This window comes from Neolamprologus multifasciatus, chromosome 7 (genome assembly GCF_963576455.1).
Source record: "Neolamprologus multifasciatus chromosome 7, fNeoMul1.2, whole genome shotgun sequence".
NCBI lineage: Eukaryota > Metazoa > Chordata > Actinopteri > Cichliformes > Cichlidae > Neolamprologus > Neolamprologus multifasciatus.
This window is the reverse complement of record NC_140445.1, coordinates 13,585,163-13,605,194: the sequence shown is the minus strand read 5'-3', so window position 1 is coordinate 13,605,194 and position 20,032 is coordinate 13,585,163. Positions and strand designations below refer to the sequence as shown.

The 20,032-nt window shown below is 41.7% G+C and overlaps 3 protein-coding genes across 3 annotated transcripts in view; 2 read left to right on the top strand and 1 right to left on the bottom strand.

Annotated features, from left to right (window-relative positions):
- Positions 1 to 15: 15 nt before the first annotated feature.
- Positions 16 to 10,432, top strand: trim23 (tripartite motif containing 23). Its single transcript, XM_085168602.1, has 11 exons — positions 16 to 154; positions 761 to 923; positions 1,333 to 1,454; positions 1,544 to 1,822; positions 1,903 to 2,085; positions 2,167 to 2,382; positions 2,531 to 2,665; positions 2,783 to 2,912; positions 3,031 to 3,141; positions 7,692 to 7,816; positions 7,897 to 10,432. The coding sequence occupies exons 1-11, from the start codon at positions 56 to 58 to the stop codon at positions 8,074 to 8,076; spliced, it is 1,743 nt and encodes a 580-aa protein (XP_085024728.1). The 5' UTR covers positions 16 to 55; the 3' UTR covers positions 8,077 to 10,432.
- ppwd1 (peptidylprolyl isomerase domain and WD repeat containing 1) lies at positions 9,958 to 16,406 on the bottom strand. Its single transcript, XM_085168604.1, has 11 exons — positions 16,236 to 16,406; positions 16,016 to 16,118; positions 15,056 to 15,159; positions 14,779 to 14,899; positions 14,212 to 14,659; positions 13,934 to 14,124; positions 13,567 to 13,756; positions 13,299 to 13,480; positions 13,135 to 13,216; positions 12,869 to 13,051; positions 9,958 to 10,504 (listed from the first exon to the last, which is right to left on the bottom strand). Exons 1-11 carry the CDS (start codon positions 16,366 to 16,368, stop codon positions 10,361 to 10,363), a joined length of 1,881 nt encoding a protein of 626 aa, XP_085024730.1. The 5' UTR covers positions 16,369 to 16,406; the 3' UTR covers positions 9,958 to 10,360.
- A 409-nt stretch (positions 16,407 to 16,815) lies between these two features.
- Positions 16,816 to 20,032, top strand: part of cwc27 (CWC27 spliceosome associated cyclophilin) — a 37,856-nt gene continuing 34,639 nt past the window's right edge. The window contains exons 1-6 of the mRNA XM_085168603.1: positions 16,816 to 17,048; positions 17,177 to 17,273; positions 17,686 to 17,798; positions 17,910 to 18,053; positions 18,216 to 18,314; positions 18,400 to 18,503. Coding sequence (XP_085024729.1) covers positions 17,007 to 17,048; positions 17,177 to 17,273; positions 17,686 to 17,798; positions 17,910 to 18,053; positions 18,216 to 18,314; positions 18,400 to 18,503 — 599 coding nt within the window. The 5' untranslated portion in view covers positions 16,816 to 17,006. The remainder of the gene's footprint in view (positions 17,049 to 17,176; positions 17,274 to 17,685; positions 17,799 to 17,909; positions 18,054 to 18,215; positions 18,315 to 18,399; positions 18,504 to 20,032) is intronic.

Below are 20,032 nucleotides of genomic sequence, written 5' to 3'. Positions count from 1 at the left end.
CTTCTGGGGATTGTCCTCTCCAACCTGCTCGGGTCTCTGCGCCGTCGTCCCAAGAATGGCCGCTGCTGCAGCAGGAATAAACAAGCAGGGCGCCGTAGCGACGATGGAGCCCTGTATCCGACACGGGAGAGGAGCTAATGGGAGCACGGTTAAGGTTGTAATGTTGTCACTACAATCTTAGATCCAACTACATGTCGATCGGTGGTGTTTGGCTATTTTGTTATGTTGAGCGAATGACCGACATCAGGCTTGCCTCTGACGCTTTTGATTTTGGGCGAACGCTGCTGCGTTGGCGTCGTTGGCAGGAGGATGTCAGAGCTTTATTTTATAGATCGGACCAGAGTCATGTGTAAACACTGTTTCACAAGACGATCATTTTTTAGCGCTGCATTATAAACTTAGACTGGTGCACGTTGACATGGCTGGTATTTGTGCCTGCATCATGCTAGCAGATGAGCTGGCTGGTCTTCCGTCGGTAGTTGGCGTCAGTGCTAGCTGTGGTTCACTGCTGCAGCTCCTCTGTGAGGTGTGATCGTGTCAGAAGATGCTTTTCGTACTGCTTTCAATGTATTCACTTAAAGATCACTGAAAGTAGAAATCAGAAGTGTTATCCAGCTGTAACGCTACAGGTCAAGATGACTGCATCCGACTAGTTATTGTTCTGTCTGAGACCTTATAGAGCATCTCTCTGCAGTAACCCAGAAGCATCTGTACCCTCCTGTGATCGGGTGCTTTAATACTGGTATTGGTTTATTTGCAGGTGCTGGAATGTGGTGTTTGTGAGGATGTCTTCTCTCTCCAGGGGGACAAGGTCCCTCGTCTTCTGCTCTGCGGCCACACGGTGTGCCATGACTGTCTAACCCGGTTGCCCCTCCATGGCAGAGCGGTCCGCTGCCCCTTTGACAGGCAGGTCACTGAGCTGGGTGAGTGATGTCATCACGCTTTCCAGCATCGTATATATAGCGGACACATATGTGTAATACCTGCTATATAAATCGTGAAGTGAAATTTAGTGTCTGAATCCTGAGACTGATCGTTCTTCTAAAAACAAGAGCATAAAAAGAGCTATCAAAACCAACTTAAGAAACTTAGAACAACATCCTGTGATCTGCACATTTCTCTTTATTTGACTTCATGCAAGCCCCATTAAAAAAGAGACTTTTACCCAGAAGTTGTGAAAAATTGAAGTTGCCTTTATTACAAAAAACATTATTCTTGCTGCAGAAATCCATGATCCAGTTGAGGCTAAGGGTGTTTTTGAGGGCATGGAGCTCTACAGTGCTGGCATTATTTGCCTTTCAAAGTGAGTTTGCTTTCTTCACATTTGCTTAGGGGACTCTGGAGTTTGGGGTCTAAAGAAAAACTTTGCTCTGCTTGAACTCTTGGAGAGACTCCAGAATGGAGCGACTAACCAGTCAGGAATGGCAGAGGACGCCTTGAAAGGCATGGGAGAAGTAAGGCAGCTATGATTTTACTGATAAGAGATGTGTCACCTTCACACCTTCTGCATACTTTATCCTCAATCCATCTTTTTATAAACTAGTGTATAATTCGCTGCGACGAGGATGAGAGCCACACAGCCTCCATGTACTGTACCGTGTGTGCCACCCACCTGTGTGGCGAGTGCTCTCAGCTCACCCACTCCACTCGCACACTGGCCAAACACCGGCGGGTGCCACTGGCCGATAAGCCCCACGAGAAGACCTTGTGCCCACAGCATCAGGTCCATGCCATCGAGTTTGTCTGCCTGGAGGAAGCTTGTCAGTCCGGGCCCCTCATGTGCTGTGTATGTAAGGAGTACGGCAAGCACCAGGGCCATAAGGTAGCTGGAAAACTTGTTCCCATATTAGATATAGTCACTGAAAAAGATATGGTTATATATTGCCCTATTTTCCCTAACAGCATGCTGTTCTTGAGACTGAAGCCAATCAGATTCGTGCATCCATTCTGGACATGGCCCACTGTATCCGAACCTTCACAGAGGAGGTGTCCGAGTACTCGAGGAAGTTGGTGGGCATCGTGCAGCAGATAGAAGGTGGCGAGCAGATAGTTGAGGATGGAGTAGGCATGGCACACACTGAACATGTAAGACAAAGGGCTTCTTAATAAAACACGAATGATCATGCTTCTGTTTTGGCTCTTAGATCTTTCCCATGTGTGCTTCAGGTCCCCGGCACAGCAGAGAGCGCCCGCTCCTGCGTCCGAGCTTACTTTGCAGATCTGCACGAGACCCTGTGTCGGCAGGAGGAGATGGCGCTGAGCGTGGTGGACGCCCATGTAAGGGAGAGGCTCATCTGGCTGAGGCAGCAGCAGGAGGATATGACCATCCTGCTGTCTCAGGTGTCCACCGCCTGCCTGCACTGTGAGAAAACACTTCAGCAGGTAGGAGATGTGAGGAGTACTGGTGAGTTTAGGAACTTGTTTCTTTCTTTTCCTCACCCCAATTAAGATCAAAGCTGTGGTGATTTTGGGGAAATGCTTGCGTAATGCCGTTAAAGGTGTGATGTGCGTTGCTTCTTTTGTCTTTTAGGACGACTGCAGAGTTGTTCTGGCAAAGCAGGAGATCAACTGTTTGCTGGAGACGCTTCAGAAGCAGCAACACCAGTTCACTGAGCTGGCAGATCACATTCAGCTGGATGCCGGCATCCCAGTCACCTTCACTAAGGTACACGCTGTCGCTGCTCATAGAAATTTGCTTTTTTAAACCAAATGTGTTGCAAAAAATGGAAAGGCCTTGGGTTTTCCTATAAATGTAGTAATGACATTGAAAATGTCTTTTCAGGACAACAGGGTCCACATTGGTCCAAAGATGGAGATCCGCGTAGTGACTCTGGGGCTCGATGGCGCTGGAAAAACCACCATCCTATTCAAGCTGAAACAAGATGAGTTCATGCAGCCCATCCCAACCATTGGTAAATGCACTTGCAGTTTAATGGTTCACAGAGTCACTTTAGAGTCAGAATAATACAAGTCTTTCTTTTTTATATATATATTATCCTATATAAAGCTTGCTTTTGATCTTTGTCCAAGGTTTCAATGTGGAGACGGTTGAATATAAGAACCTAAAATTCACCATCTGGGATGTGGGTGGGAAGCACAAGCTCAGACCCCTCTGGAAACACTATTATCTAAACACTCAAGGTATGTTTTGTGCTTTCTGTGCTTTGGATATTTATAGCATGTTCTTGGATTTAACTAGTACGTTTGTGTGACTTGGACCACTGACAGGTGAAGTGAATAACTTGGAGCATCTAGTTAAATGCACAGTTTTGCTGGGAAATCTTAGCTTTGTGTGTATTTCACTTTGACGCTCACAGACGGTATATAAAAGACAAATGTAGTCACGGTGCCCATTGGGTCCAGTTTTAAGGCCTTTGCTTCTAGTATTTTGGCCAGAAGTATATTGGAGCCATAAGTAACCATATTTGGACAAGGACATGGTCTGTTAGTGGAGTTAACTGCACAGGAGTTCATATTAAGTATTCAGTAATTGTATTAAAAATACTATAAAACACGTGAGGTTTTCTGACTGAAATTAGCAGAAGTGAGGTCCAGCAGAGAGCTGATTGCAGGTGGTGTGGATTCCCAAGTTTGTGAGGTGATGTAGGATTTTTAAAGTCATTTAATACTGTATTTGCATCTGCTGAAAACCTCTGGGAGTTTTAATCCTGGTGACACTGACTTTAATAGCAAGGTCAGTGGTCAACTTTCAGAAAATAGCATATGATTTTCAAACATCCATTTATCCATCTGCTAGGTGTCTAAAGGTTTAGCACTGGTGACCACCAGTATTTTTTGAATGAAGCTCTGGAGATAGTGGATATACTTGACAAATGATGTTGAAGATGGAGCAGTCAGCAGGGGGTAAATAGGAAGTTCACAGAGAACACTCAAAGATGTAGTGAAAGATGACAGGGTTAAAGTGACAGAGGAGGATGCTAGGGTAGGGTGACATGGCAGATGATCTGCTGTGGCGACCCCTAAAGGGAGTAGCCAATAGGAGTTCTCTACAGATTGACTCAATTTCATAGGCAGGCTCAAGGGTGTGGTGCCAGTGAGAGGTCAAATGCACTGTGATGTAAGGAAACACCAGCAAATGGAAAAAGAACTGTCCAAAAACACACAACCGAAATTAAAATAACAACAACAAAATATTTTTACGGCGACAATAATGTGACTGAACAGCTGCAGAAGTGACAGAAACCAAAACATGTGTAGGGTTGAAACGAAACACATGTAAAAGAAGGGGAAGATTCATCAGTGATTTGAGAGAGAAAATGTTGCATTGTAGTGTGTGTTACAGTCACATAGTTCACATAATACTCTCGATACATGTTTGCTATTAGCCGTTTGCTGTCACTTTCGCAGTAGTTCCACCACATTATCGTCTCCCCAAAAACACTTCAGTTTAGTTTTGTGGCTTAAAGAAAAAAGTTAATTCTTTTATTGATTGATTTTTGGTGTGAGCTTTGCACAATTTGTTTCTATTTCCATTGTGTCTGATTGAAATTATGTTTTGTGAGCTTTTGTAGTGTTACTCTCGTTGCTTGTGTTTTGTAAGTTCCAGTTTGTTTGACTTCTTAGGGCCAACGTACAAGTGGCTATTTGAGTTACTTCAGTTTTTTGAAGCTCTGAGTTTGCTTCATTTTTCAGCCCTATAAACTGCTGCTTTGTGACAGCTTCCTAAACATTTTTTAACAATTCCTCCTGCCACGGTCTAAAAACTGTTCCGGTATGGCTCCGGGCATACAACAAAGCGAATAAGGCACTGACCGAGAATCCAAACTCCCCAGATCCCTATCCAATCAAAGGTCTGTGGAACAAGCCTGATCCATGGTGGCCCTATCTCCCCACCCAAAAGATCCAAGCTAATGTCCCAGTGCATGATTCCACAGACACTGGGACTGTATCTGACTGTTCAGAGCTGTATTAGTGTGTGATTTTACTGTTTCCCTCGATCAGCGTATGTTGACTTTAAGGTTTCTGAGAAACATTTGATCCCTATCATGTCACTAAAGCATTGCATGTTCAAAGGAAAAATCATTGTTGTTCATGAGTAAATAGACCTTTGCTTGCCAGACAAGCTTTTTGACCCCGTGCATTTAAAAAAAAAAAGAGTAATTGATTGGCTTTTTTTGTCATCTTTTTCGCAGCCATCTACTTCTAACCCACAGTACTGGGTAAAGTGATGGAATCATTAATGTTGTTACACTGTATCCTCTGCAGACCTGAAATATCTCCGGGAAATGTCAAGGCAATCCATCAGATAGTTGACATTTATGGTACAGACTGAACCATAAATGTCAACCTCTTTGTGGTGTGAGCGGAAAAGTCAGAGGATCACCAAAGTCAGCCGGTTTCATCCTTCGGGATCCATGCATATCAAACCAAAAAAAAGAACGGCTGACAGTGGCCACTGATGGGTTAAGGGAAATCACGGCACACCACAGAGTGATTGGTCAGACAACAGACCACAATAGTCTAGAGGTACTAGTAAAAGAGAGATTTTTTTTGTTTTTATTTCAAATTCCTGGTGGGGTGTAAAGAGATGTCTTTGTTGCACCTTCAATCTGTGTGTGGTTTCAGCACAGGGAGGGAATTAAACAAAGTTAGAAAAATATATCAAAATAAACCCAGTGGTTACAGTGGCTAAATGAGAAACAGGTTGATTTACAGCCTCACGAAACTGTGAGGCCACACAGCGTGGTTCTGGCTAACAGCAAAGCAAACCCTCATTTATCTTGCAAAATTTAACATATTCCAGCTATCATGAGTTTATTAACTTTAAAGTGTAGGCATGTGAAAGGCTTGTCGTTTACTTTAAAATAATTTGAGGACAATACAAGCAAATTGGCTGAAGTACATCAAGCATGGGTTCTGTTCAGAAGGAAGAATACCTTAACCTTTGATTTATATATTAGAGAGCTCCACATTTTTTGTCTTGGACTCTACTGAAGTAGCTTTGTGCTTGACTCACAGTTTAAAATAATCCTTATTTTACGAGGTGTGGTGATGGGCCTCAGGAAGTTTTAGCTGTTTTCCTTTAAGCAGGCTTTATTGTGATCAGCTGCCCCTCAGGAACAAGATTTACCTCACCCACCTGCATAGCGTGTGGCCATTTTTCAAACCTTTGTGGATATTGTGTTTTTACTTGATTTGTTTTTGTTTTACATTGGTTGCTTTCCATTTTTCATTTTAGGTTTTACCTTTTTGGGCTTTTAGTACATAGGACAGTAAAGACAGGAAAATGAGCCCTTACAGGCTGGCTAAATGATGCCCATGTCAGGCGGGGCTAGGGCCTCCCTGTATAATAGGCTGACTTGGTGCCAGATGTGATTTAAAAAACACAGAAGCCTGTAGACAGCTGTGCTGTTAGGTGCTAAGCTAAACTGTCCACAAATTCAAGTGAACAGCTCTGTCACCAGGCGCTTTGTTGCCAACATTTCAGTTGTTCACTAGCATACAAACAGTTGCATTACTGTCCTGTTGCTGGTGTTTAGTAGCAATACTTTCACCCTGGGAAGTAGCAATAGTTTCCCAGAGAGTTTGTAGTGCGGAGATCTGGTGGAAGTGTATTCCAAAGTCTTACGGGTAGGTTCTGTGTCCCATGGTGGTCGGGTGAGCAGGTATAACAGACAAAAGAGAAAATGAAAAAGAGCAGAGTGTACAAAAGGGTGAGTACGTATGGAAAAGATCAGATAAATATGGAAGAGCGAGGTTATGAAGGGCTTCGTAAGTAAGAAGGAGGATCGTAACATTGATTTGTAGGTGAACTGGAAGCCAATGGAGCTGTTTAAGAACTGTTGTTATATGTTCAGTGGATCTAATTCTGGATACAATACGAACAGCTGAATTTTGAATTAACTGCAGTTTATGGAGAGATTTATGAGGTAGACCATAGAGAAGAGAATTATAATAATCTAAACAAGATGTGACAAGAGCATTGATAAGTATGGCGGTAAAGTGGTACTGTTTGGAGAAAGTGAGGGATGCCCAGGCTTATTGCATGTTTGGGCCATCTTGACATCCACTCATGAGTGTATCCACTGTGCGGCTTTTCCATGCAAACTACTCCACTGCAGGCTAGCTTGTCAGGCTAACCTGTTGGGCAGCAACCCTTTGCTGTGTGAGGCTGCTACAGCACAAGGAGAAATTGTGATGCGCAATGATTTGGCCACAATGCTGTGCAGAGACAGACCCTCAACCCATTGCTACTGCTTTCCCGTTGCTGGAGGTCCACGGAGTATGTGAGGGTTTCCCCCCTGCTGATGTCACCCTGGGAGGTGATGCTAATGAAGTCTGAACTTTTAGCTCATAGGAAATATTTGAATTTATTTTTGTCACATTTATACAAGCATCACCCTTCACAGCATTTGTATGATGGAAGAAAGGGAAAGGCATCATAGGTCTGCTTTAACAGTAAACCAGATGTAGACAGAAGCCACAATCTAACTGTTATACAGGAAAATCTGTCCTGAACTGAGCCTACTATGACTGCACTGGGGAGAAAGCACCTACTGCTTTTAACAGAAGAGGGGTGGTGTCAGCCTTTTAGCGCTACATGTACAAAACGTTGTACCCATAGCCATAGTTGTTGTCAGTCTTGATGAGAAAGGTGTGCAGACCACTATTGCCAATCATCAAATGCTTTAATGGTAAATCTCTTTCTTTCAACTCTCATATTTGTGCAGCGGTGGTGTTTGTGATTGACAGCTGCCACCGGGACAGACTCATGGAGGCTCACAGTGAGCTGGCCAAACTGCTGACAGAGAAGGAGCTGCGAGATGCCTTGCTGCTCATCTTTGCAAATAAACAGGTAGTGTAAAGAAAAAAAAAAGACACGTAATCTTGATTAAGCTCAGAGATGAAAGGTTGCATCACCTGTCCACTTTACAGGACGTTCCCGGCGCTGTGTCTGTGGAGGAGATGACGGAGCTGCTAAGTCTGCACAAGCTGTGCTGTGGGAGGAGCTGGCACATTCAGGGCTGTGACGCCCGCAGCGGGATGGGCCTCCACGAGGGGCTGGATTGGCTCTCCAGACAGCTGGTAGCTGCCGGCGTCCTGGACGTCGCCTAAATGCCGCCTCCCTCCACATGCGGACTCTTTTCACTCTCCACCCAACCCCCTGAAATCTGAACACAAACCCCCAGCCTCTGAGCCTGGTTCATCAGTTCTCCAAAAGCTTTTTAACATGAGCTTCGCTACAAGGCTGCAGCTTTAAACCCGACTTCTCCACCTTTCCATCTCCGAGCACCATTGTCGGCAAAGAAAACAAAAGACGTATATATCTTCTCTAGCTTCGTAATATGGGAACTACAAATGTGTCTTCAAGCCTGCCCTTCCTGCTACTCCCGACCTCTGAGAAATAGTCACTGGACCTAAATCCTGAGTTGAGACTACGTCCTCCCATCCTGCTTTATGCCTTCATGTGGCTTACACACTTCATTTTTTCTTCATAGTTTAGGTGATGAGCTGTTTATCTGGCATTTATAGCTTTTGAACTTAGGTCCAGTTAAATGTTAGACATGCTCCTTGTGCCCTGACAAAGTGAACTGTGTCTGTTTTTTCTACCCCACATGTTAACTCACCATAACCCTCCAAATATGTGACCTTGAACTGAACTAAATGCACACCGGTCCATGTTGTGATGATAGTATCATTTATGTATGCTTTTTAGTGCGCTTCAAATCGTCCTGACAGTTGACTTTAGTCCCCTTTCAGTTTATTCCAGTACACTTGCAGGTTAAGTGAGATGGAACAGAAACGTTGCTATGGTGTAAAGGGGACCTCTTATGCACACTTTCAGCTCCATAATTTTATTCTTGGATTAATTTGGAGTAGCTTTGCATGATTCTCAAATCAGAATACTACATAGTCATCTTATACTGAGGCTTTGGTGACAGTCTGCCCCACCACTTGGACTTTGCTCCAAAGTAAGGTTTCAAAAAGCTTTTTATTCCCCCAAGGAAGTTCTAGTTATTCCACTTCCTTCCATAGATTTCAATTTAGGATTCTTTGACTGCCACACGTCTGCAACAAGCTGTTTTCTTCTGATTCACACTGCCATGACCATATTAGGATATCCTCTCACGCTGGCATCATAAAGAGCCAAACTTATTATAATGTCACCATTCTAATAACATACAAATAGCAGAAAGGAAGGAAAAGCATAATAGGTCTACTTTAAATGAACACAGTGGCTTCAAGCAGTCTAACATTCAGATTTTGCCTGGTCATCTACCGTAAACAATAGCAGCTGATTTTTTTCTTTGGATCTTTGTGTGCAAAGTCTTTTGTTTTGTTTTTAAGAGTGTGAACATATTTAAAAGCCACAGCTGGTAAGGTTTGGTTTGAATGTAGTGTTTTCTGTTACTAAGCAACTGTTTACTGAGCTCACTGATGAGCAGGATGGGCAGACTTTACTTTGATACAAGCTGTTGTGGGTTTAAAATATAAAAATCAGAGTTTTTAAACGCACCGATTCTGCCACCGTTTTGTTGAGCGTACTGCACGCAGAATTTGTCGACTGCACTCGTCTGCCGCCTCTCTCCCGAGTTTCCATTTGAAAGCAAATGAACCACCTGCTGTTTCTTAAGTAGACTATGAGTGTTAACCTCAGTACGAAAGAAAAAAAAAGTCGTGAAAATATTGCTCTATCCTACACAAGTTTTTTTTTTTTTTTTTAAATGTTTTCGTTTTTCTGGAGTGCTTTTAAGATGGTACACCGTTAATCAGCCTTCAGTAATTCTGTAATGTGAAAGTAGTGAAACGTTAAACCTAACACTTACACTTGTCTTGTTATTGAGGAACCATCATTTGAGTTTGATCTTTATTCATTGCTATGTAATGTTAACTATTTGTACTTATGTATAAAAATATTTAAACAACTACAAAAAGAAAAATGCACGTGTGAAAAGCCTTGCCGCATAGTTTGCGACATCATTTCAATTTGTTTGGGGGTTTTTTTGGAAACGTAGAAGCACAAAGTGCATTGAAACCTTTGTTACCAGTGGACTTGAATATGGCTTTTGTAAATTATACATAATGTGATGCTCTATAATAAATTTATTCGACTGGTAAAGTGACTGATAGTTAAAAAACACCTCAAGATGAACATTCAAAGCACTTCTTACTACAAATATTATTCACACGGTCACACAGCACTTGTCTCTATCATTCTCTCTCTCTCACACACATGCACACGCGCACACACACACACACTTGCATCGGGGCAACTCAGGGTTCAGCATCTTTCTTGCCCGATGATACTTCGACATGTAAACTGGAGACACTCTTATAACAACATTTGGTCTTCTTTAATAAATCGCTGTACATTACATGACATGACAAAGGCATACAATTACTTTATGGTGATGTTAATAATGCTGATGTCTTCATATGGCTTGTCAGTCTTCGGGTTGACTTTGGCATTGGAGATCCTCTGGACTGCCTCCATGCCTTTAGTGCACCTCCCAAACACAGTGTGCTTGTTGTCAAGCCAGGGCTGCAGAAAAACAGAAGCACATAAAGAAATTTTTATATATATATATATATATATATATATATATATATATATATATATATATATATATATATATATAAGATCAACATATGTGTGATATATATAAGCACTTGTTGCACATTGCTGACCGAGGTCATTATCCTTAACTAAATAAAAAACATTTTAGTTAAATAAAAGGCAAAAAGCAAGACATTTGAAAAACACAACTAAGTTAAACGAGGGTGGTGCAGAGGTTAGTGTCGTCAAATCAAGAGGGCTTGGATTCAGCATCTGGGTGGAGCCTTCATGTATGCTGTTTGCACATTCTCTCCCGGTACTCTGGCTTCATCCCACAGTCCAAAAATATGTATGTCTTACCTAACAGTACTGCCATCCTTGTTTACACCTTGGTTACTCTAACTCTCTCTCTTTTCTGTCTTCCTCTAATGTCCATACAACTTCAACCACTGCTTGCATCATTACCAAAACTCCTTCCATTGGATTCCACAGCTGTCCTTCAGCAGCTCCACGGCTTCTGGTAGATTTGATTACAAGATTTTGCTCCTCGCATTTAAGGAGATTCACAACCTCACTCCACAGTACCTCTCTGAGCTGCTGCCATTTGCACTCTCAGGTCTTCTTTCTATTTCAGAGTCCCTCCTTCCCATTTGAATACCATGAGGTATAGAGCCTTCAACTGTTAAGCAGCTAAGAAAATGCATGGATGGATAGAACTAACCCCAAACTAACTAAATTTAAGTCTTAGTCAGATCAAATCTGTCAACACAACCTGTAAAATGAGGCTTTGGTGCACATTTATCGAGACTTAGGTGGATTTTTTGTTTCTGCATTAAACCAATGCTGAAACTATGTTATAAGTGCAAACCTTCTCAAGCATACACCAGTAACTACTCAATAACCTGCCCTGCTCTTCTGACGACTGTAGCTACATGTGGTTTGGTTCAGCCTGCAATGTCATTGTTTACTCCTATTCATGTCTGGTAACTATTTTCTCCCCATACTTTTAAATTGACTGGAAGAGATTTGCTAACTAGAGTTTTGGCACCAAAACTGCAAAGCAAGATGGGTATAAATGCTGATTACCCATTATGCATAGTAAGCTCTGCATAAAGTCAACACAGAATCTTTATCCTGAGAAAAAAAATTCCCCATATAACAACAAAAAGACTCAAACTAACAATTCATAAAAAGTCAATTGAAAACTATATAAAAACAAACAAACTCAAAATTTAAAAAACAAAACTATAGTAATTCTATCTCTAACTTCACCCCCCATTTAGAATAATTTGCGTATTAAACCGTGAGTCTGGCTCATTGAGTGATGTTGTGGATTTTGAAAACTTTGGTAAATGTGATGCACCAGGTCTGTGTAGGCTTCCATTACACTCTGAGTGCCTGACAGCATTCGTGTTTACTGTTGCCATGTTACACAGAAACAGAATGAAACCCAACACTCTGCTTGGTCATTTACATGTAACGTTACAAGATTGCTGACACTGATGCTGTTCCGGGAACGACACCAGACTTTGCTGAATCCTGCATTTTCTGCTGCATTGCAAACAGTGTGTTAATATAAATTAAAAATTACTTCATCTGTAGTTATGGTGAAAGGAAAGTGCACAGTAATTTTTAAGGTTTTACATATTAAGATGTAATAAAACATTATCTAGGTGTTATGAGCACTTTGGTAAATACAACCTTTCAACATTTCAAGCAGGTTGAGGTGTGGACTTTGGGTCTGACAGCTAAAGGAAACACCTTGATTCTTTTCTTTTTAGTCATTCTGTAGTAGGTTTGCCACTGTGCTTGGGATCATTTGCCTGTTGCACAACCCACTTTCACTTTAGCTGTCAGACAGATGGCTTCACATTTGACTCTAGAATAACTTTGGTTTACACAGAAGTTTCACCGTCAAGTCAATGGCTGAAAGATGCCCAAGTCTAACCATCACCTCACCAATTACATGTTTAGGAGCTGATGTGAGCGGTTTGCGCTGCCATGCCATTTGGTTTCACCAAACCTGACACATTATGACCATAAGTCCTAAGATTTGTTAAAATAAATATGAGACAGTGTCATATTTTGTTCTTTGTCTGAGGTTGTATTGAGCTAATTTACCCAGTTACCTAAATTGTTTTTATTATGACCTGATAAATAAAATCTTAGAGCCAATAAAGGGTGTACTTTATATAATCTTCTTTTTACCATAATTCTAATTATAAGTTTGAAATGGTAATGTCACCATCTTACATGTAGCTGTCGTACTTTTTCAGAAAAGTAAATTGACATATTATTCACACAATGATAAAATACACGTCTGAAAGTGGTTTTAGTTGGGCTACTTACAGTGGGTACCACGGTGATAAAAAACTGTGAGCCATTGGTGCCGGGGCCTCCGTTTGCCATGCTAAGTGTGTATGGGCGGTCGTGTCTCAGCGTGGCATGGAACTCGTCTTCAAACTCCCCTCCCCAGATGCTCTCTCCTCCCATGCCTGTTCCTGTGGGGTCTCCAGTCTGAATCATGAAGCCCTGTCAACGACAAAGAGACAAACACTCAGAGCCAGAATCACACAGTTGATCGCCAAGATTCATAAAGAAAAAGGACAACGTACCTTGATCACTCTGTGGAATATGTGGCCATTGTAGTATCCATTCCTGCTGTGGACGCAGAAGTTCTCCACAGTTTTGGGGCATCTAAAACCAAAGAGAGGAAAAATTCTGTTTCTGTCTTCTAAAGTGAAAGGAGGACCCAAAAGCATTCACACTGAGGACTTACTCCACAGGGAAAAGCTTGATGTGGATGTCTCCCATAGTGGTGTGGATGATGGCACTGTCAGACACTCTCTTGGGGCCCTCGGCCTGTGTGGCGGCCATCACCTCTTCTTTTGAGGGCTTCTCGTTAAAGATGTCTCTGTCTGAATCGGCGCTCTTGGTATCCTCTGGTTCTCTCTTCGAAAACTTCAAAAAGAGACGACAAAAAACTTATAGTAAGATAGGAAAAAATGCAGCGCTGTCACTTTGAAATGAATGCCTTTCTGTCTCACCAAGTAAAAGCGGTTCTTCTTAAAAGCACTACAGAAGATGGTTGGGTCAGGCTCTACGTTCTGTAAGGCAGGGTTGTCAGAAGCTTTCATCTCCACAGTGGGTGCCACTTGCATGGCCTTTGCAACACCTTGGAACAAACTCAGCTGAACCACACGGATGTTCTCTAGCTTCCCAAGGATCCGCACACATCTAGAAAACAAGACACAGGGCTCGGGAGTTATATGTCTACATAACTCTGTATGTGAAGTGGTGACGTTATCACATTTGATTTCATTAGTTTGTATACTACAATTAAAATACTCATATATACTCATTTATTACGAAACACAACTGAGATTCAGTCTCCACCTTCATTAGCGAGCATACCTGTTGGTTTCCACATTGATGACCTTGATGCCCAGCATGGTCCCATACAGAACAAAGTGGCCAGTCTCATCAAAGATGATGTTTGCCAGCCGGATACCATCCACCTTCTCTAGTTCTCTCTCCACAGCCATCCGCCTCCCAAACTCCATGTCAGGAAGCTGCTGTCTCATCTGCTGCAGCTCTGTGAACATCTAACACACATATAGCAGCTGTGAAAAATTCGTGCAAAATTCATAACGCTAGCAATGATCCAGGCTGAAAGGTGAATGGTAGGTTACCGTTAATGATTCATCAAACACTCGCATTAGTTTTCCTGTTAGGAATCGGAAGATCCTGACTTTCCTATCAGAAGCGATGGTGGCCATCTTCTTCCCATCGGGGGAAAAGGCAAGGCTGGTGGGATAGGTTTTGTGTTTTGCAAATTCATACAAGTCAGTGTCCGTTTTGTATTCCCAATCCACATGTCTGGGGAACTTGAATTCATTTGGAAGGCCTGTCCAGTACTCCAGCATTCCTGCTTTGTCAGCAGACACAATGACTCGAAACTTGGGATTCAGGCGGATTTGGGAAAGCGGTGCGGAGTGCATTTTGTCAAAGACATGGAGGGGGTCGTTGCCTCCCCTGCCATCATAGATGAAGATTTTCCCTGTGGACTTTTCTGAGCAGGCTACTGTGCAGATGGCATCTCCAGGATTATAGATCCACTCAGACTGGCCTGGATGAAAGCTACATATAGACAGATCACAGTAGAGAAACCAATCAAATTAAAGGAGAACTTGCACTCCAAATCTATCAGCAGTAAAAACATTATTGTGTCTAGCCAGAAAATCTTCATTTAGACTCACCCCAACTTCAGCATATTGATCATGTCAAAATTGACCACGTCAAATACTTTCATGGCCTGATCATCACCAACGGAACAGAAAAGGGCCCCTTCCGCACTGACCGCAATGCTTTCTATCACACCTGGGCAAAAAGCAAGAACAGTGTTTATACACATCCTTTTCACTCATTAAAGACATGTTATATTATAAGATACAATGCACCGGGTCTCCATAACCTCCTCTCAGTCCAGTGCCACTCAGAATATTAAAAAGAAGTTATCACAAATTAAGTTCATACCGAGATGACTTCGAAAGTGTTTGACAAACTCTATCCCCTCGTCCTCCTTCTTCTTCCAAAATTTGACATGGCCATCCTGGCTGGCAGTGAGGATGAAGTCTGACCTGAAACAGCACAATGTTATGGCGTTATTTCAGGTTCAGCCCACTTTTCCCATCCACATCCCATCTACTGATGGAGTTTGACAATCTTTATTTGAAGTAAAGAGAAAATAAAAAAATCAGGATTGTGAATATGGATGCATCAAAGTTTTTCTTTGTTTGCCTGTTTTGTTTTGGGGGTTTTGTCATTCAATTTATGCCAGGGAAACAGATAATAATACACTTTCGGGCTAAAAGTGATAAGACCCAACAGATAAATGTTAGCCATTACTGACGATAAAATGTCATCTTACATGCTCACAAGTCAACAGCAAACAACACAGCTTATATCAGCTGATGGAACTTCATTGTTATTACAGATACAGCACTCAGTGGCTTTTCAAACAAACAGTGAACAGACACAACCAACTAATAACATGTAATACAGCCTGCAAGGTTCCTCTATAAACAGAAGGCTGCAGGAAATTGGCATGACTTGTCACTGGAATGATAGAAAATACATCAATAATAATTATTAAAACGGCTGCCCACTCTTAAATAAAAGAATTACTAAATTCTGGTGCTTCGTTTAGATTTCCCAGGTGATGGTATCATAAACGTCACCATATTAGGTTGACTTTTTTTTTTTTTTTTTACATATTACGTTGGCACAAGCATCAATGCTAACACTGGATCAGCACAAAGAAAATCCTGGAATATGAAGTATGCTGGCAATACTAATAATTGATAGTTTAGGCATTTTAACATTGCATCCCTTTTATTAAGGTGGTTTAATAAGCTGGATGTAAGCGAGTAGTGCTGTAAAGTGGAAACGCTTCCTCACGTATAAAGGAAAGTTTCCTTGTAGCTGCTGACTTACTTTGTACAAACTAAGTGTGTGATGACGTCCCTGTGCATATAGCTCCGTTCATACATTGCAGCCGACGGGAGGTTGTCCAGATAGACACGCTCGTACTCGAGTACTGAGAGAAACAAATACACACAGAAGTTAACGGACGGCGTTTGGCGCTTTATTAGCAGTGATTAGAGAGCAGTCGCAAAAAGCTGCCAGTGTGCCGAATGAACAGCCAGAATCCCACCTTTCCTTTTCTTTGCCTTTGTGGCTTCGCTTGGCATGGGTCCAACCCACTCGGCATCTTCTTCGTCCCCATCCCCATCATGATCATCATCTACTTTGCGCTTCAGTTCCACATTCTTTTCAGTAGCCGCCATTGCCGTGATCGCCCGTGTGGTCCTTCCGTAAATTCGGTACTTCCGTTCAGCGCCTAAATCTCTGATTTCTTTGTGCAATTGTTTTTGTTTCAAGTCCAAGTTGCTAAAATCCTACAATTATTAATTATAAACAACATGTTATGTGTCTTACTTTTTCTCAAGAATGCACAATTATTAGGATTAATGAGATTACGCTGTAATTACACGGAACTTGTTGTTTCCAGAGGGGCTGTTGTGATAGCGCACTAGGAGCGATCCAAAAATCTGTTTCACGGGGTGAAGTACCGAGCTTGTTTTGGATTGTTTTGTCATCAACACTCTCGGAGTTTGATTCACGTGCGAATAAAAGTTTTTTATGTGTTTTATGGAAACAGAAAAAAACAAATTAAGTGACGTTCTTTGAAAAAAACGGAACAGAAAATCAATAATTAAACCGAAACCCCCTATGTTCTCGGAAGTAAACAATCAACTCATGTATCTCCAATATGGCTGTAAAGAGTGAAATGTGAAATGTATCACATTTAAAGTTTATTACTGTAACAAACTTTACTATCTGTATTTTCGAGGAACCCAAAGTTCAGATCGTGTGAGAATATATTTTTTATTCTGCTAACAAAACACAGAAACGTAGCGGCAGGATGAGCAACATTTACATTCAAGAGCCACCAACAAATGGGAAGGTAAGCGCCAGTTTACAATTTAAACTTCAGTTTTTCCGTGTATATTGTTGCGGGTTTGTAGGTACCAATAGCTAGCCAGTCCTAACACTGTTTAGCTCTGAATGTATAATTTCGTGGTCTTTTCGCAGGTCCTGTTAAAGACAACAGCAGGTGATATTGACATTGAGTTGTGGTCCAAGGAGGCTCCTAAAGCATGCAGGAACTTCGTGCAGCTGTGCATGGAAGGTAAGAATTCACCAAGGAAGTGCAGAAACCACTGGAGAACAACGTCAAATTCAGTTTGCGCTAAATTAGGCCGAATTATTCCAGGCGTGCCCTTAAAATATATTGGTTTGGTAAAACTAGCCTCTTTAAGCATTAGGCCATGATGCGTGTAAGTGTCATCTTTTTATCTTATTTTGAAGATTATTGATGGACTAAAATGTGAATAAATGTTGAGTCTTAGACATAGTTACTTATATAATTCTTGTAAGCAGAGAAATGGCTGCTATGAGTGTACATAAGACTTTTTTTAATCCCAGAAACTATATTCAGCTGAGCTCTGTCTTTATTTAAATGTCCTTGTTGGCTCAGATTTCTTGAGGGAACTGTTGTTGCCTTATTGTTTTTTAGTATACAGTATGTCTTGATCTTCTAGGTTATTATGATGGTACAGTGTTCCACAGAGTGGTGCCTGATTTCATCGTTCAGGGGGGAGATCCTACTGGGACAGGGGCAGGCGGAGAGTCCATCTATGGCCGACCATTCAAGGTGAGGCTGCTTTTCTTCTCATTTTATTTTTAATTCTGAAGTGGATTTCTATTTCCTATGAGCAGGTGACACTAAAATACGATGTCTTCTAAACTTTCTTTCACCTTTCAGGATGAGTTTCACTCTAGGTTGCGCTTCAATCGGAGGGGTTTGGTTGCCATGGCAAATGCAGGGCCACATGACAATGGCAGTCAGTTTTTTCTCACCTTGGGACGTGCAGATGAACTCAACAATAAACATACCATATTTGGCAAGGTAAATCTGTAAGAACATGATGACTTATTCTCTATCTGTATTCATGATTGAATGCTGTCTTCAATGAATATATGAATATACCAAGATTATTGGCGTTTTCCCCAGGCAGGATGTGCTAAGAGTGTGCCTGACCATTTCTATTTTCTGCAATCCCCACTCCAGGTCACCGGAGATACCGTGTATAACATGCTCAGATTAGCAGAAGTTGAGTGTGATGGTGAGGAAAGACCTCTGAATCCTCACAAGATCAAATCTGCTGAGGTATTTTAGTTCATTCTATTTTACCTGCTCAGCAATATGTTTATCTAGCTTCTGTAATTTAAGCTTTTCTTTTTGTCTCTCCTAGGTGTTACATTCTCCATTTGATGACATCATACCTCGTGAAATAAAGAAACTCAAAAAGGAAAAGGATAAAGAAGAGACGAAGAAATCACAGTCAAAAGCCACAAAGTGAGTGCTCAGCCTTCATCTGTCTTTCAGATTGAAACAAGATCAAGACTGTACCCAGGAGCACCTGCATTTTTGTACATAAGGGAATATATTATGCTTATTTCCATATCTATATATAGATATATATTTTCTTGCACTTTACTAGAGTAGCTTTGCATGATTCACAGTATAAAATATTACTCATTTGTCTTATACTGAGTCTTATACCGAGCCTTGGTCTATGGTTCATCATTTATGTAAAAAAGGTTGAACCTTTAAGGTAACCCATTCTATATGCCAACTTTTTTAGTTACCCCCAGTGTTGTATCTCCTTTAGCTTATCGCCTGCCAGAAGACTACAGAGGTCATAGACCACAAAGTTATTCTGAAGTGAAATCAAGTGTTTACAAACAGTGAAAGTGTCCACTGTAGCTGCTGTTTATGCTTCTCATACACCGATCAGGCATAACACTGACAGTGGTCACACTGATTATCTCTTCATCATAGCACATGTTAGTAGGTGAGATATGTTAGGCAGAAAATTAACTTTTTCCCCCCAATTGATGTTAGAAGCAGGAAAAATATGCTGTGGTCAGTGTCATTGGCGGCCTGGCTTATAGGCGTATTGAGGCGCGAGTGATGGCTGGCCCGTGTTTCAATCCAACAGTTGAGATACTGTAGCTCAAACTGCCAAAAATGTATTGCTGTTTCTGATAGAATCACAATACACTGTACAGTTGTGTATGCATAGGCACAGACCAGTCAGCACAGACCAGTCATTATGCTGACCCCTGTCCACCACAGAAATCACCAAGCAGTAGTACTGAACTACAGAGCAATGGAAGAAGGTGGCCTGGTCTGATGAATTACGTGGATGTGCATCATTTACCTGCATTACACCTACAATCAGGCCTGTTTCATTTTTCAAAAGTGGTTTGAGGACAAGAAGCACAACAGTGAGTTTTAAGTGTTGACTTGGCATTCAAATTCTATTTAGAGGATCTGTTGCTAGCATCATGGTGCCAGATACCATAGCACACCTTCAGGAGTCTTGTCGAGTCAGGGACCAACACAATATTAGGCAGGTGGCCATAATGCCTGATTGGTGTATGTGCTGTTATCCCTGATCTTTGGTGTTTTGTGTACATGTTGGTGTTAAAATGTTAGAAAACAATATATTCACACAGATTGTTTAGGTCAGTATGAAACCTCTGCTTTTGGTCTCTTGGCTCCTCGGGATTTATTGTACCTGTGCTAACATCATTATTATCATTATTATTTGAAACTTTGGCCCTGGTTTATACACTATATGGACAAAAGTGTCTGGCTACTTACACGTTACACCTACAGGAGCTGATCGGCCATTGAAACCCATGCAACGAAGCCAGTAGCACGTCATAATTGTGCTGATGTGAGGCTGAGAACTCTGTAGTTTCTAGGTCAGCAGAGCATTGATGATTACATGCATTGTGCCTCAGCATCTCAGTAACTTTATATGGTCTGCCACGCTGTGATTGAGTTGTTGTGGTTCCTAAAGCCTTCCTCTTTGG